The sequence below is a fragment of the Empidonax traillii genome, unplaced genomic scaffold (genome assembly GCF_003031625.1).
Source record: "Empidonax traillii isolate 1590-97213 ecotype Southwest subspecies unplaced genomic scaffold, ASM303162v1 scaffold275:size1536655, whole genome shotgun sequence".
NCBI classification, from domain to species: domain Eukaryota; kingdom Metazoa; phylum Chordata; class Aves; order Passeriformes; family Tyrannidae; genus Empidonax; species Empidonax traillii.
The window spans coordinates 321,950-340,243 of record NW_020955468.1 but is presented as its reverse complement, the minus strand read 5'-3'; the positions used below and the strand labels follow the sequence as shown (position 1 = coordinate 340,243).

Genomic DNA, 18,294 nt, shown 5'->3' with positions numbered 1-18,294 from the left:
ACTTTGGGATGTTATCAATCTCCTTAAATCAAATCGTAGGCCTGATTCCAAACTCTGTTCCAGTGCAGTCCCTAATTAATTGTATAGTCATTATGACAACAGAGATTCTACCAGGCAGGACACTGGGGCATAGCTGAAGTCAAGAAGGGCTCAGTTATATACTCAAGATGTCATGTGGTGTAGTTATGTTGCTATTAAATGCTTTCCTCAGAAATGTTGATTTCAGGCTCACAGATACAGAGTTTCCCATGGGCTGCACGAAGGACTTGTGCCAAGCCAGGCTAACAGGTGAGGGAGGCTGATCAAAGCCTTCACCTTCAGAACAGGTTTTGCTGAGTTGCTGTGCACCTCTGGATGCTCCTGGATCCTGCTGGAGGCTCATGATGGTGTAATATCAAAGAGTAAATGCTCATGGTATCTTGTTGTAGCCAGAAAGAGATGAGCAAACGGCACAGCTGCATTGAGGTCACTCAGCTCCAGTGGCAGCAAGGTGCTCTGAAAAACTGAGCTCTGATGGGAGTCGATAAGGGCCATATCTTATTTTAGGTACCGCACTCTAGAAACAATACATCTTTGGAGGATCATTTTACTTAACTGTCTGTTTCCCCTCTTCAGAAAAATTTACACCTCACCATAGTTGTTAGTTTAACAAAATTTTCTTCCAAAAATAAGCCACTGGAACACCTCAAAAAGAAAAATCTTAGTGGCAAACATGCAAATAGTGTGTAAATCATACTGGGGAATACTCCCAGAAATTGAGGCCAACTGGCAAAGCAACTATACCAGTAAACTCCCACTGCCTACAAATCATGTAAGGTGCCAGCTGGGAATGGTTCCTGTGACATTTTACCTGCCAAATTGTGCTTGGGATTTACCTGAGAGAATGGCAGAGACCAAAAGTATGCTGAGAACTGATAGAACGGTTTACTTAGTTTAATTTTAATTTAGTAACATTAATTTAGCCCAAATTCTTCCACGCTGTGAGGATGTCTTGCACTTTTAGATGCAGATCTTCCTCTTGGTAAATTTGATGAAGTCTTAGATATTGCTGTTGCTAAATACTGAGATCAGACTAGTTGGATAATAGAGTACAATATACTATTTAAAAGAGAATTATTAACAAAGAAAATTTATTGCCTATTTAATAAAAACACTGCAGCTTACTACAATAATCATCAAAAAACCTGCAACTTGCAAGTCAAAGGGATTTTTAAAAGCTCACTTTTAACTTAAATGTACTGCTTCAGTTTGTTAAATAAAAAAAAAAAAATTACCTTCATTTAACTGTAGTTTTCAGTCTATAGTATAAAGCATACAAAGACACCACAGACAGAAAAGCTGAAGTGCCAGGTTTGATGCCCTGATCGAATTCAGTCTGTGGTTTGAGTTTTTACACAGAAAACAAGCAACTTGACCTCAGCCTACAAGTTTAATCAGCCTGTTCTCTTTCATTCTTGAGAAAATTGACCTTATTCATCACATCATGCTCCTGCTCATGATGTGTTCCTTGTCCTAGTTCTGGATCTCAGGAATGTAGCTGTCATGGCTCGATGGCACAGTGGGCACACAAGCAAGCATGTGAACCAAATGAACATACGAAAAGCTTTTAGAATTGTACCTTTTGTTTTTTGTTTGGTTTAGGTTTTTTTGTGGATTTTTTTAGGTTTTTTGGTTTTTTTTTGTTTTTTGAAGACAGAATAAATGTAAAAGAATATTCTCCACCACAGAAATGCCTTGATAAGCTTTAGGTTTTTAAAGCACAATGTCTGAATGCTTTTACTCAGGGTATCCACAAGATGAAAGTACTTAATTCACTCACCTGTTTTTCCCCCTCCTTTTCCCAATAATTAAATTCCTCCACGTATTATACAGAGATCCTGACAAAACCTGAAAGCAACTAAATATATCACTAAATTCATGAGATGCAAATGACCTCAAAAAACAGTAAACAACAGCCTCGACTTGGAGCCTGAGACTCCCATGGCGCAGAGTGCTCTTAATTCCCTCCGCTGCCACTGCTTCTTATGAGGAATTCTGCCAGGGAATATGATCAATCGTGGGACTTAGAGAAAGTGCAAGTTCCCTCTTTTCCAGCCTCTTACAACTTTTTGTCTTCACACCTCCTTCCTGTTCTCTCTTAAAACTGTCTCTTTTCTCTATCTCATGGATAAAGTCATCACTTCATTTCATTATCTCTAATTCCAGACATCCTGCATTCCTACACTGAAAGTAATCGATGTAAGCCACCAAAGGAAGAAAGAATATTTAAAAATATGCAGCACTATGAAGATGGATGACAGGGCAATAAAACTCAGCACAAGAACAATCTGAACTGGTAAGTTTGCCTAATTTAGAAGAACAGCAAAATCCTTACTTTCTCTCTAAATGCTGATCAGCATCACATCCATGAGCCATGTATGGTACCGAACTTTTAATTGTAATTCACGCATTTCTTCAACAGGAACAATTTCATCTGCAGCGTCAAAGTGGTATAGGAAGCCACACTCCCAAAGATGGGAACATATTTGCAAAAGGTGAGGAAGTGGACTAACCTGACCAATTGGTTCTTTTGTCGGGGCCTTTCCTCTTCTAGCAGTGCTTGTGGCCAAAGTGGTGGTTGTTTCCATGACTGACGTGGACATCTCAGACTGCATCGCTGTGGCTGTGGACTCGGTTGTCATAGAGGAAGGCACTTCACCAACAAGTCTCACATTTCCTTCTATCACGATGTTGGCATCATTTTCTGCTGCCATATTCAGAACTTTCAAGCCATTGTAGTAAAGACCAGAGAGCTGGCCTTGGAAAGGGTGGCCACGTTCCTTGCCTCCAATTTTTATGGTTGCTTGGCTATTGAAGATTGTGAGCTGACGCCCTGTGAAGATAATATTATATACATGCAAATATGTTGACTGTGAACACTATACTCTACACGAGTGATAACAGATTGTCATGGGGTGAAAAATGAGAGCAATAAACTATAAGAAAAGGATTTGACTCATAATTCATTGCTTTTTAATGAGGTGTCCATGAAATGCATAAATTTTGAGAGCATTTGTGTGTTTCTTAATTTACAGCATTTTGGGATTTACATGTTTTTTGCTAAAAGGCCAATCAAATACACTTGCAAACGTGTTTAGCACTACTTGTGATACCCTCTCCCTTTTACCTGAAAGCAGTGTTAACCTTTTGATGTGTCTCAAGAATGCCAGGTTTCTAATTCCTTAAGATAACTTTCTCTTCAAGTCTGCCAACATTTAAAAGTTTTTGTTTGTTGTTTTTTTTTTCCCATGCAATGCAGAACAGAGCCTATAGCTTTATGTACATGTGAGTTTATGTATGTATAGACATATACAAATATGTATATACACACAGACAAAGTTTATGTATATGCCAACAAGTCATTAGGTCGAGTAAATTTTAAGGAATTTATGCAGTAATCTGTCACATCTCTATATAAGTGAATATTTACATTTTTAATTGTTGCCTTTTCATATTTAAATGTTTATTTTTCTTCAACATACACACTGAAAAGAAACACAAGGTTCGCACTGAGAATCTCAGAGGCAGATTCAAAAATAGATGTCTGATTGGCTTTCAGCAAGGCTATCAATTAAAATAAAAGATTTTTGATGTAAAAGCGGCTTCAGAAATGATACACATACCGATGGAGAAATTATGGCACATTTCCATTAAACAGAGAAATCCTCAGCAACAGTACCACTCTTAGTAAATAGAATAGTCACTTTAGCAGATTGGTTTCTGCTCACAAAAAGCATGCACACAACTTTAAGTTCTGTTTTAATTAGTGTTTGTTCCAAAATCCCCTTAGAAAGTTGCAAACGTTAAAGGGACTTCATTTTGATTGGCAATTCATATTGCCCACTATTTAAGATACCTACAGTTTAAACAAATTTTTTTTTCAGGACCATAATGAAGATATCATAACTACACATATTTTTAGTTAATAATTTAGATGCTGGAACATGTAATATAATCTATGAATGATTTATAATTTTTGGTTAATGTTTGCTCTGAGTACCTTCATAGATTGAGTTAGTGGATTATATTTAACAGTCCCTTTAACCTTAAGTTAACAGGGTAAGATTATTAAACAGCTGGTACTTCTAGAAATGTATAGAAATTATTATACAAGGTATGCAAATATTACTCTATATTTTACTTTTTAAAATTTGTTTTAATTTAGTTTTACTGAAATTTATTTTTTATGTTTATTAGTGTTACAATGAAGTACTACTTGGTTATGTTCAAATTATTTTTTTATTTGAAGTTTTAATCAATGTTTTTTACCTTTGTCGAGTAGCCATTCATCAACTACTCGACCAAGTCGATATGGAATTCGCTGTCTAGCAATCGCCAGGCGCTCGTTATCATTGTTTCCTTTAAAGTTTAAAGAGACATTTCATTGGTTAAAATCTGTAAGGTCAAAGGTTAAAAGTTAATACTTAAATCTTGAGCTATACAGTTGCCACATGATTTTTTGAAATTTGGAATTTTAAAAAGTGCTACCTAGAACATTTCATGGTTCAGACTTTTCATTCATTCATTTATTTTATTTTAGCAAACAAAATTATTCCTATGTTAATTGAAAATTAGAAATCTGCATTTGAGCTAGGTTATTAAACTTATGTTATAGACAGACCCAAAAAAACAAATTTAAACATCATCGGCTTTACAAAAAAATGATAGTTGACCTCAGGGTTTTGTCTTTTTTGATGTTTCTTATTAACTAGTTAAACATGTTCAGGTGAAACAGGTTTAAGTTTTCAAAAGACATCCAACCTCTCACTCCAGGTTAGTCATTTAAAGAAGAAGAAGAACAAAACTGTTAATCACCATCTAAGGCACACTTACTTCTGCTGTCTAGTAATAGTCCTGCTGTACTTATTCCTAAGCAGAAAAAAAAAAATACATACTTCTTTGCTTCATTTAAATAAAAACCGGAGAGTCAAATACATGGTACAGAACAGACCAGGGTATTCAGAGTTTGTACGTTCTCTTAGGACTCATTCACAATGTCTTGAAGGAACACCAAGGCTTTGACAAAAGTGACTTCCGAAAGGTAGCCTGGTTCTGAAACATGGATGAGCTTGAAAATTTAGCAAGAAGCCATCTGTAGTGAGGTTTTATAATTTAAGAACAAAACAGAATTTGGCAATGCAAAGGGCAAACTTGTCATATTTGCAAACCATACCTATTTTCAGTCTGCAGAGATCTTTGATTTCTTTAACTAAAACAGTGAGATAAAATAATGCTGGTACGGTCAGAGAAATAGCAGGTGAGGAATAATTAGCAAACAATTTAAATTTTTATTTTTAATTATAGTTTTTTTCATTTGATATAGGTATGATCCCTCAGAAAACCTTTTCTTCTACTTAGGATAATGGCAAACCTAAAGACTTCCTTCGGTGTTCAGGTTTTTGGTGGCAGTAGAGTTTTAGACCAACAATACCTTTATCTTTCATTATATTGGTTCATATTAATAAAGAATCTGAGAGGTAAGAAGAGCCAGATGAGTAAGAAACAGTCATTCTTAATTCATGTCCAAATGTTTTATTGTCTTTGACTTCAAAACCCCCCCAATCAACCAATGAACCCTGTATCTGCAGTGCAAATGTAAGCACACGATGCAGTAAGCCCACATAATGTTCAGAAAGATGTGTTCTTGATCTAGAAGGATCCTACTGCTAATTATCAAATGAAATTATTACAGAAGTTCAGGAGATCAGTGTTCTAGTTTGACAGAAAATTACAAGCCATAACAGGCTTGCAGTACAGCAGCCCCCCAAAACTGCAAAAGAAACAGCTTCTGTGCCAAAAACCATGGTGGTTTTATGCAAATTCTTATTCTGCAGTGATATGAACTGCTATTTTCCATGTTTCATGCATCCCCCATTTGGTTTATCATGAACATAATTCACTATGCCAGAAGCAGACCTGTTTTCTTCTGAGAGTATGGATTTTTCCTACTCACTTTCCAATACAGAATCATAAAGGAAGGGATATTTGAAGGTCATATAGTCCAATCCCCCTGCCATAAGTAAAGACATCTTTCACTAGGTCAGGTTACTCAAAGCCCATTCAACATGACCTCGAACCCTCCCAATGCTGGGGCATCCACAACTTCTTTGGACAACCACAGAAGCTGGTTTCAACAACTTCCCTGGCTAAATATGCTATGTGAACTTCTATATGTATGCCAGTATTAAAAAGTGCATGGACGTGTGTGTGTGTGTGTGTGTGTATGTGTGTGAATGTATATATAAAATATATACATTTTGTTCCTATGTACCTTTTCCTCTGTTCCCAACTTTCAGAAACTTTTTCTGTAAAGTAATATTTTACTGAAACTTCCCCTTTTCTACTTCTCCAAGAAACGGAAAATTTAGAATCAAACACTTCAGAACACAATTACTGTGATGATGTGAGAATACAGAAAGTTTAGGTTTTGGGGGGGGGGTTATTTTTTTTTTCCTGTTGTGATCTTTAAAATTACTTCCTTTCATCCTGGGCTCCTTCTCTTGTAAAAAACTTCCTGTGACTAAGTGGAAATTTGAGAAGTACAAGCATAAGAAATGTCATATGACCAACACAGGAACAAAAATAAATGGTACGATTCTCCATGTTTCTGTTCTGGATTTGTATCTTCAATTAAAATTTGTGCATATGTATGTACACCTAAACCAGTGAGTTAATAATTTATTTTCTCTGACAGTCAGTTACTTTTAACACATTTAGCTTTTCAATAAGATGTTTCTACAATTTTTATTGAGGCATTATCAGTTGAGTCACTGAGTGAGAGAATGTCCTATTTCCAAAAGGTTTCCTTAACTTAAAACAAATGAATCATAAGATTTAGTGGCTGTTGGGTACTTTTTTTTTTTGGTTATCTATACTTTAAAAAATTAAAATTGGTGGAGTGGGTGAGATTCTTCTATTTCATTTATAAGAAAATGGCTAAGTTGTTCAGAAGAGGTTTGTGGGAATAAGGAATCCATTAACATAATGGAAAAAAGTCCCACGGATAGACATCATCATTCACTCATCAACTTCACACACTTACTCACTGGATGCCTTTTCTGAACCAATGCTCTTAGAAGAACAGTTATGTCAAAGTGAAACACTGTTCACAACTGTGAATATTGGGAAGGCATTAAACTATGTTGTTATTCAACCAGCAGGTGTAAATCAGGTGTATTTGGTAGAGGGACCCTCTGCAGTCACCAGACTGGATCCTTAATGCTCTTACACCTCTCTACTGTAATTCCATTATTAACATGGGATTTATCCTAGACAAGGTTTATTGCTGCCTCCACTCTTAGTACTTGGCAGCTGCTCCAGAACATCTCTATGGCAATCGTGGAAACTCCTCTGTGAATTAACAGCACAAATTTAGTCTTGGCCAGCTTATACATTTCTTTGAATTATTTCATTATAATATACAGTATGTATGTTTTTTGAGAATATTGCACCCTATTTTAATGTGATTCTATCAATCAATTATGTTTTATACTAACTGCAGCAGCCTTTCACCAGTGGGAGCAAAATTTAAATGAAAAGCAAGGAAATAACAATTTGATTTGTAAAGGTCACACAAAAAATAATTGCTGATTACATTAGCCCATTCCTCATCAGAGGAAAACTGCATATCAATTTGACACTATTACATTAGCTTAAATTCTTCTAGTGTATAATATAAATGGAAGGGCTGGGGGAAATGGTGTGGAACTTATCCAGATTTAGTTTCAAGGAGAACACATAGGTTTAGTAATGATGAAAGTAGGAGACACATAAGTAACTTTACAACTACATTAAAAAAATTTATACGCAGCATTGAAAGTAACGGAAACAACATTAAAGGCAACAAACATCCTATTACTACATCATGAAAAACAAGCATCTTTTCAATAACTGCATCTTCTCAAATACAATTGGTTTGGTTCCTACACTCAGCTACAAAGAATCTAGGTAGCCACACCGAATTCAGTAAAACTGTGCATTTCCTTCATCTTTTTATCTCATCCCCAGGAGAGAAATCACAAATTCCACAGATTGTTTTTCTCAGGAGTATTCAGTGCACGTTTTTCTACCTTTCTTTATTTATGCTTGTTTTTTACCAATATGGTGAACCACGCGGAACTTCTTCAGTAAAAACACTTCCAGAAAGGTTAATAAATTTTTTCATACTCTAAATAAACCTGTGGCTTTGAGATTTTATTTCTGTTACCCATCTGAAAGATTAAGTGCCCTGGCAGGGATTCTTTCAACCATAATTCACAGAAACCAACCAATGCCTAAACTTTAATTGTAGACAGCTATGTGACTATCCAGCATTACTCTCGGTTTTATGGCTAAGATTTCTTTGATTAAAAAATCTGTGTAGAAATGATTCACTCAGGAAGTGCACCATGACATTGTCCAACCTGATTGAATTCTAGATGGTTTCGTTCTTCTGCCAAATAGATAATATTTTGTCAAAACAGACTGCTAATTTTGTACGGGCAGAAAGTCTTCAAGGGAATAACAATAATTCAAAGAATCAAGGTAGGCAGAGAGGAGAAGCAAAGGTCAAATCTTTGAGTCACAGCTAAATCTTGTGTCACGACTGAGAAGAAACAGTAAAAAAAAAAAAAAACACTTTAATCATACCTTTATATCTATAGGTCAGCTGGGACAAACCAACTATGTGAACTTCACTAATATGTATTTTATCCCTCCTGATTTATTATATTGTCAGGGCTGGAGTGTAATTCTATTTTGTGCTCTGAAATAAAGGTGTCAGTTATTGATGTGAAATAGCAGCATCCTTGAAAGAGAATAAGTAAGAAGGTTGAAAACTGAGAGTCTGTGAAGAACAACCTAGGCTAGAGAATATTTTCTTTGAAATAAACCCTTTAGCGGAATACAAATTCACATGGTTAATCCCAGTGATCTGTTAGGGAAATAAATAACAAAATGATGAAACCCAGGTCTATCTCCATTTATAAACTACCCCCACTCCCTAGTTTTGTTTATCATGATCTTGACACTGCTATTTCTGAATATCAGAAATCCTGAATATAACTGCAAGAGGAAGACAGAGACTCATATCATTCCTCCAGATGTAGTTAGGGATGAACCCTGACTGAAGGGTCACCTGCATGGCATGAAAGGGACCCACAGCAGCTCTGTGATACAGGGGCAAACAGCGCACATACCACCTCATGTGGCCAGGAATAATCTCGGCAAGGGCCCATACCAAAGTTTTGAATCATCTATTACTACTACTGTGTACACATGTAATAGTTTGCTTGAGACTGGTTGCATGAAGAGAAGAAGTCCAGGTTCACCTCAGGAAATCACTGTGTTTGTGGGGGACACTGCTTTGACCTATATTTTTGCTGAGTGCTTACAGATTTGTCTATCTGGTGTTTGATCCAGGAATGAGCTCTAGATGGATCAGATGAAGCCACATGACTTTTTCTGTTGCTAAAAGGTGTCAGCTCTGCTTGTTACAATGTGTAGATGGTGTGCTGGGAGAGATAGAGGAGCGTACAGTGCTCAGCCTCAGAGACTATGGTAAAAGGAGCAACATATCCAGAAGGCTGATTTGAGCCTCCTCCAGTGCTCAGAGAGAAGGTATACACACATTTGCAGGACATGAACATTCTGAACAAATCTTAGCATCAGCATGGTGAGGAGACAAAAGTGCAAAGAAACTCTCAAGTTATGGAAAGAACAAGTAAGAGTGCAGCTCTTCAATGCCTTACCTTTTTGAGAAAATTTCACCTATAAAGAGAGAAACCACCATGAGGTATAACTTCTCCAAACTTTGAAGTTATCAAGCCTGGCAAGTTTATATTAAATGACCAGAATATAATATGACCCTACAGGAACTCCCAGATTCCTATTATAGGGAATTCCTATTATAAGGAATTTGGGAAGTTATGAAGAATTTTAAGCATCCAAAGACACTATTTTCTTCCAGAATGACTGAGAGCAGTCTTCACAGCAGAGTAAAATCTCTCTCTGGGGTCTTTTAACACAGCTAAAAACAAAGCAAAACTCAGGTTGCCTTAAAGAAAGATGAATGTGTAAGTTGATCCTCATTCCACTTATTCTAAAGACTGTAGCAAAACATCTTATATGCACCTGTAAGCTCCTTGTTTCATGCTTTTATACTAAACAAAGTCAGCAATACTTTCACAGCTTTCTACAGGATAAAGCTGAGAACTCATTAAACTCTCAGGGAGAGCTGAACCTTCACTTCAAATCAACTACTTTCTGCCTTCTTTTGTTTGATTATTTTGCACTGAATTAAATAGTAATTAAATGAAGAATATGCTCTTCCTGGTTCTTACTTCCTCACTATAATGCAGTACCTGCCTCATTTTGTGCAGTGGTGGATCACTTACTTTGAGAAATTGGTGTATCGTATCAAAAACAAGCAACAGAAGATGAAAAGCAACAAGAAGCAGATAAGAAAACATAAGACTTGTGTGATAAATTAAAGGTCATATTTTGTTACCAGGAGTTTTTAAAAGATCCTTCGTGTACTGCCTGTGCAGTATTTAAGGAGCTAATATTGTATGGCTGCTGCTAAAATAGGCAGGAAAATTGATAGAAATCATTAAAGAGGAAGATTAAAGTATAAAAAATGAATTGTTAGAAGTACAGTACCATGCCCCACATCACTCCAAGAGTGACATTTTGCAGATCTCCAAGGTAAAAGGACTCTGAACTGTTTCTAAATCATAATGTCACAGCACTTAAAGTTACTTTTCCTATAGAAATTTAACCAGAAATTGACTATAGGCAGTATCTTATTCAATAGATTTTCAACAGCTGAAAAATGGATGATATTTAAACCCTATTGCATCTAAAATTAGCTAGATCTGAGATAGCAACTACTGAATGTGTTCTACTGACTCTTGCCCAGGTAGCAATCTGGATGATCTTCATTTCATGTTAGCAAAGAAGTGCTATATGGAATGTCTCTTGACAGAAATAATGCATTATATAAATGAACAATGGCAAATGGGAAGCACTGTGCTCAGCTCTCATTTTAAAATTCCTATTGGGCTGTAATGCCACAAGTATCCAGTATTCAGTTAGAAGTCATCAATAAGAAAGGTATTATTAACTGTGTGGTAAGCCTCCCAATTAAGTTTAATCACCCTGTAAGTGCCAATGTCAGAACAGGACAAACTGTCAAAAGGTCATGGCTCATATCATTGCATTTTATTGGACTCAGGGAAAGGCTTTGGGAAAATCTATCTGGTTTTCCCTTATGTTATTTGTGGACATTTTGCAACACGAAAAGTTATTTGAAACAATTTAGTTAAATTCTGCTCTTGGTTTTGTGGTTGATAAGGGAAAATAGACTATTGGCCTTCAGTTGTGATCACCAAAGCTACTGCATTTCGGCAGCTCTAGCAGACTGTTCAAAGGCAATGCAGGTGCAGTGAAGATAAAGTCATGCTCATAACATGACCAGATTCATAAAAAGCATAAGAAATCCAAAGCAGTCAGCATCAACCCTCATCAATAGCACAAAAACTAACTTGACTGCAACTGTAAATTTTAAAAACATTGAGTTTCATGTTCTTTCACAAAGCATGAAAATGCTGGAGTTAACCCTCCCACTATGTCCTAAAGCCCTGGACCATACAGGTACTTTGTCACACTCACTGCATCTGCCCAGGCTGTGTCAGCTCGCTCTCCTAGGGACAAGCACGGTTACACACAAGCCAATGGAAACAAAACTGAGGCCATTATTTGGACAAGCCTTTGCCAAGCAGAAGAAACCAAATGTGCACATACAGATAGAAAATGGCATTTGAGAGATAAAAATCTGTTCTATGTCAGCAGTGCAGCCAAAAAAAAAAAAAAAAAAAAAAAAAAAAAAAAAAAAAAAAAAAAAAAAAAAAAAAAAAGAAAAACAACAAACACCCAAACAAAAAACACCAAAAAGTAGCCCTTGGCCAAAGCGAGCTCTAGACATTCAATTCTGTCTAAAAGTGGCATTTCAATTTGTGTATTTAAGCCTTGCGGACATTTTACTATAAAAGAATAATCTATTTCAAATGGAAAGGTTTAAACTTGTACATATAGGGGTTTTTTAATGCTTTTGGCAAGACATAGAAACAGAAACTGTAAATATTAGAAACAGATGCTCACTGAGATAAAATCAGACAAATGCTTTAGGACTGAAGAGCTATAACAATCAGTCCACCATGCAATAGCATAATGGCTGTGGGTAGACTCCTAGGAGTGATTTAATTTTTTCTCTTAGAAGTTGAAATATTCCTTATTTATAAATTAAAAAAAAATAGTTTCACTTATATATCTCCTTTAAATTAATCTGTGTTATGTAGCAGTATACTACAATGTTTTATGAAATGCAGCTCATTTTTTTAAATCTGCAAAGCATTTCCAATTAGCTAAGTATTTTCCCCTTGCCATTATGTTTTACCTCATTTTTTTGTGCAGTATATCTTAGAATACTGAGAAATGTTGTGAAACATTTGATTTTGTTTTGAAATTATGATTTTGAAGAGAACTGAAAACTGTTCAAACTGTTTATGTGGTTGCTCAAATGCTCTGGATTTCTATGTCCAAAACTCTTCTATAGTTCCCTTCTGGTATGATTTAGGAGGTTCCCAAAGAAGGGAAAATATAGTTAAACTAACACATTTATCACTTTCCTGAAATCTGTGCTTCATGACTCCTCATATTCTCTGCCTAGGAATGTGAGAAAGACCCACTGCTGTGTAAAGGAGGAATAGGTGGGGGAAAGGCTGTCAATGTTGTCACAAACCACTCCTATGTAAAGTCCATTTCAGTGCATCCTGTTCTGCAAAAGTCCTTAAAGGCACACTGATCACAGAAGCAACTCTTGAGTGCCTTACTAAATCATGACCTGAAAATGCCTTTGAAGCTACAGGTCTCTTCTTGGACATTTTCAGATGACAGATGGTGTCCAGGTAGCCTTGGGCAACTGCAAGAGAAAGCCACTGACTCCAGTGCCAGACCTAACACATATGGATCTGACCTGCACCAGCTAAATCAAGATATCCCAATGCTTTAAGCTCTTTCCCAGAACACCCTTTCGTATGAGGAGCTACTCTGTTTAAATTAACAAGGCACATTTGGGATGGGCAGTGAAAAGCTGGCAGCTAACTTTCATGTAAGCCTTGATTTATTGGCCTGATTTTCAGAATAAATCTGAGTTGAAATACCAGAATGAAGAAACAATCAATATGAACTATTTAAGCATATTGAATTTTCAAGGAAATATGTAATCACTAGTCAACTGTCAATATATTTAATTTTTCATTTTATTTTACAACAGTCCATTTGCTGATGCAAAATCCAAAAAGTAGACCTGACTTCTACTTTGAAACACTTGTGAAATGTTAAATGGGAAAAAGAACAACTTTTGAAAGAAAATAGCTCTGCTAGCACAATTTACACATCTACTTTTTTCTCAGGAAACCACTTGACCTTTTAAAAACATACTGAAACCCACTATGTTGAAATTAAATAAGGATATTATCATCCTTCCAGCTTTATGAACTCTTGTAACTTCTCTAACACGAAGTGCTAATGCATTATTAAAACATAATGTAATATGCTATTTAAATTATTTTTATTTCTAAATGATGGTACTGGGAAAGGTGAAGTATTAAATAAGCATCTAATTCAAAGCAGATAATACGCTAACAGCTAAAACATGCAGATGACTTACCAATAAAATATTAATGCATTCCAGTTTAATAAGCATATTTCAGGATAAAAATTCAGGACTTTAAGCTGAAGGACTACTTCAGTCCATCAATCTACTGTCCATCCTCACCCATGAAAGTACTGGCATGGACTCAGCAGATTACATGGGAAAAGGAAACTGCCTACCATCCCTGTTTTTATTAAAATGTGCACAGATTTGTCGCTGCTTCTGAAGCAGAATACTAAAACTTACAAACAAATTTTCGTGGCCGAGGTATATTCAATTAACACTAATATATACCTAACTGCCAGGATGGATTATTACCATGACAAGGCTAAAACACAGTTCTGACAAAGATTGGAGCAACATCCTGCACAGAACACCCATGGTACTCACATCAACAGAACAATGACAGATAAGGGAAGCCTACAGGCAGCAGATTATTTTGACACACTCTTGCAATGGGGCTCATCTCTCCAGCTCAGCTGGAAAAGCTTGTGTCTGTACAATGCTCTTTAAATAAAGTCAGCTACTGGAAAAATTACATGTAACAAACTGGGAGCCATCAGATAGAATGGATATGTGAGTAGCTAACTAAGAATTTTCTTGGCTACCAGGACTTATGGATGTATAAATATATGAAGCTGATTAAGATGAAGATAAATGATACATTATGATTAGAGTAATATTTTCAGTATTCTTTTTCTTTCTCTTTTGCAAGAACATTCTCAGTTTAATGCAATAGGACTGACATGCTTAAGGCATTGTATAGCTGCTGTTTAGCACAGAAATGTTTCTGGATATAGAGATTATACCTGGAAACATTATTTCTTCTGGTCTGACTTGGTTATTTCCTGGAAAGTTATAGTTATATCTGCATTATGAACATATTGCTACCAGAGCATTATTCTTATATTGATAATACATTCCTAATAAAGATGTAGGTGTAATCTGATCTGCATACCACAGGATATGACTATTGACCCGCTAGATCCTGTATTCAGCCATAAAACTATTCTTTGGTTAATTCACAACCTGTAAAGGGCTCAAACAGGACTTCCAGGAAAATACCTTCTCCTAATGTGATGACACCACAGAGGAAAATCTGTCAGCAGTGAATTCCAAGGCTCACTGTTGAAATTATGTGCTCAATATTTGCCATGTATTTCTTAGTTTTGGTTACAGCTTTCTAGGAACAGCTAAAGAGCACTGTAAGCATCTATTGTTTTCTTCTCCTGAAAGCACTTAAACTGTAATCAAGTCACTGCATAGTTTTCCTTTTCAACACTATAAAGCACTTGAGATAGTGTCTCTTTGGGGATCTTGTTACACATGCACCAATTTGTTTCTTTCCACAGAACCACAGAGCCCAGGTACAAGTTTGATACCTGTTCCAGAATGCTGTAAAGGGCAGTAAAATCCTTCCCGTTTCTTAACATTTTAGCCTTTTGTGCCCACAAAGTGATTTCCATGAACTCCTTTGTCACAGCATCGCATAATATTTCATAAAGAGCAACCTGGAAGATGAGCCCCCCACAAGTGTCTTCCTGGAATTAAACATTCTCAGGACATTGTCTACATTCCCATAACCTTTCCTTCTTCGCCTTAGACCCCTGCAACTTTCTTCAGATCTTCCTGGCTTCCCAACCAATCACGTCAACTCATTGCATTTGCCCTGCTCTCTCTATTATTTACCACTTGTCTTTATGACAGTCACACATCATCAGCAATGACTTTATGCAGAGTTCAATGCCACATATAAAAGTGTTAGGTATTTTTTGAGAACCCCAGTGCATGTGTTTCTGGCCAGTGAATGCTCCTTGCTGAGGACCATCAGTTGTATGCAATACTGAACTTATTGGCTCAAGGTGAGTAATGAAAAATTAACTATATTCACTGCTCATCACTTCTATGAAGAGTATCCATCAGCTTTTGGACCGACAATGAGAGGTGTGGCTGCGATATGCAGGCTCCCCAAAGTCATTGCCACACTGCACACTGCAGTGCTGCTTCTCTATGGATTGTAGTTTGGCTCTTAAAGGATGATTTTTACAAACGGGATACCGATGAGCACCAGAAAAATTAAAAAGGGGAGGAGGAACCCTGAAACTGAGCCTGAAACTCCTCTGCCCAAATCCTTTTATGTGTACCATATCCTACCACTGCTTTCTGGAATTGACAGTGCAGCCATAGCACCCTCACCAGTCAGAATATGTATTTTAGTTCAGACAAAAACACACATAAATTTGCATTGGAGAGAACTATAGGACCCTAAAGTGAGATGCTCAAGAATTCTTTGGTTGAAAATTACCATGAGGCAATTACCATGCTCTGAAAGGAGAGCATACTTTCAAGATTTAGCCATATACCCAGCTACAATTACATTTTTAGCACCATTTGTTCTTTTGAAAAGGGCATATTTATTCTTATCTCCCTATTGTGCAATCATAATTTTAAAATTTTAAACCAGTGCTCTATTAATGCCCATCAGTTCTGTAAAACAGGAATATCAAAACTGTCTTTGGATATACTTAATTGTGACAATTTTGTGTTTCATTCATTTTTTTAATGTCCACTAAACCTGATGCTGCAACAGAAAAAACCATTTAACTCCTTAGAAATAGTCCACTGAGGAAAATAAACCATTCACATCTCAATTAAACCAATTTGTAAAGACGTAATTTCAATGCCTTTAATTCAGCTAACTTCTGCATGTAAAGGGTTGAAACCAGGATGCCCTTTACAATGTTTCATGCTTCTGATTCACTGAGAGATACTCAATTTCTGCTTCAAATTGATTTGAAATTATGTATACTACAAAATCCGACCTTTGTGAAGTTAGTAAGAGTTCTAGGTCATATAAATCATGCAAAGTGGTTGGTTGGTTTTTTTCTGGCAGGTAGGATAGACTGGAGAAAAAAAAAAGATCCTCTGGCTTAACTATACCTTGCTAGGGTCAAGGTAGCTCTTTAAACACTCCTGGAACACTCTGAACTTAACTTTAAATACAATTCAACCGTCCTGTAGAATTGACTGCAAACAAGGTGCCATTAATCTCAAACCCAAAGTATTAAAGAAAAAGTTATTCTGACAGTGTGGATGCTGCAGTTGCAAGATGTTTTCTTTATTTTAACCAACAGGGGTTAAGACTGAAGAAAGCTAATCACACCACAGGATGAAGGGATGGGTGTACAGCTTCTCTCCTGTGTCCACATGGTGCAAAGGCAAAACACAGAGCCTAAAGAATGCACATACTCACACGTTCCAGACAGCAATGATTTGTGTCCTTCTGGATACCTGCTTAATGCAGTTCGGTCTCTGGAAAATATATCTAGGACAGAGCAGGGTGCTGTTTTCCCTGCTGCAGTATGAATTATAGTGACTGTTTCTGAATTAGTTAGTTTAATGGAAGTTCTTATCCTGAAGACATAAAGTACTATTCTGCTGTCACACCTCACGACACCAGTAGAATATACTGGGGACACATGCACAAATGATCCCCAAATAAAAAAAATACCTCATCTTCCAAGAGCACCTAAAACACAATAGCACTGCAGAGAAATTAATTTTGTTTTCCATATGATAGATTGTCTGGTTGGAAGGCTCAACGCTGCATTGATTTGTTCTGTCCTGAGAAAGGCTCCCATTTCAGATTGACTTCAAGGTTGCCCCAGAAGCTAATGGAAACAAACTGCATCGCAGAAGGAGCACACAGCAGAAGTGCACTGTCATACTCTGATCTTGAATGCTCTACCAGCCACTGGGAGCTTTAATATCAGCCTTAGAGCAAACGCATGTGTATGCACATCAAATAAGGGGCACCGTCACAAACATACCAGCCTAAGTGTTACTGGGAGGATTGAGTTATATGTTTGGCTTAGTGAGTGACATTTTATATAAAGTCCTGTGTAATGAGATAGTTATGAACCCACTGGAGGCTGAAAGGAAAGAGAAATAAAGGAATCTGGTGTTCAAAGTTTTGTATTGACAACATGGTCCTGCACAGGGAAAGAAAAGGAGAATGAAAAGTATCTTTTAAGTCACTGATCAGAGATACCAGCATTATATTGTTAAGGAAATTAAGTAGCTAAAATTCCTTTGTAAAGAATCTTATTGAACTGTTCTCAACCAACATGTTAATCTTCCATTTCTAACTTATCCTACTGGACTGGATAAGTTGTGATACTGCAGGTTACACAGAAAATCTATGCCAAGACAAATAAAAGTTTGTAAAAGGACCTCAAAGTATTGGCTATATTCCATCTTTTGTGATCTGACTTTTCGGGACTGTTAATAGATAATGAATGGCCTTCCTGAAGAGGCGAAAGGGACCAGCTGGAACAGATTTGCCATGCCTCATTCTGAGATCTGTTTTAATTTCCACTTTCTTCCTCTAACTTGAATCTGTACAGCTTGTGGTCTCCTTCAGATATTCCATTTCCATATCACTCTGTGCCTAATTATGGTAAGCAGGTGCCCATCCTCTGCCACAAGACAGAGAAAGAGCAGATATCTGTCTGTTTCAGTATTTTAGAAAACCTTTTTCTGAATCACCGCTCATTTGACAT

At 36.6% G+C, this 18,294-nt stretch overlaps 1 protein-coding gene across 9 annotated transcripts in view; it reads right to left on the bottom strand.

Moving 5' to 3' along the window:
• Nucleotides 1–18,294, bottom strand: part of NRXN1 (neurexin 1) — a 426,871-nt gene that overhangs the window by 93,252 nt on the left and 315,325 nt on the right. For 4 of the 9 annotated variants that reach the window (XM_027889907.1, XM_027889908.1, XM_027889909.1 and 1 more), the window contains 3 exons: nucleotides 4,873–4,908; nucleotides 4,309–4,398; nucleotides 2,553–2,872 (listed from right to left, as the gene is read on the bottom strand). In XM_027889907.1, the coding sequence (XP_027745708.1) occupies nucleotides 2,553–2,872; nucleotides 4,309–4,398; nucleotides 4,873–4,908 (446 nt within the window). The remainder of the gene's footprint in view (nucleotides 1–2,552; nucleotides 2,873–4,308; nucleotides 4,399–4,872; nucleotides 4,909–18,294) is intronic. The other 5 variants (XM_027889910.1, XM_027889915.1, XM_027889916.1 and 2 more) reach the window with 2 other exon arrangements.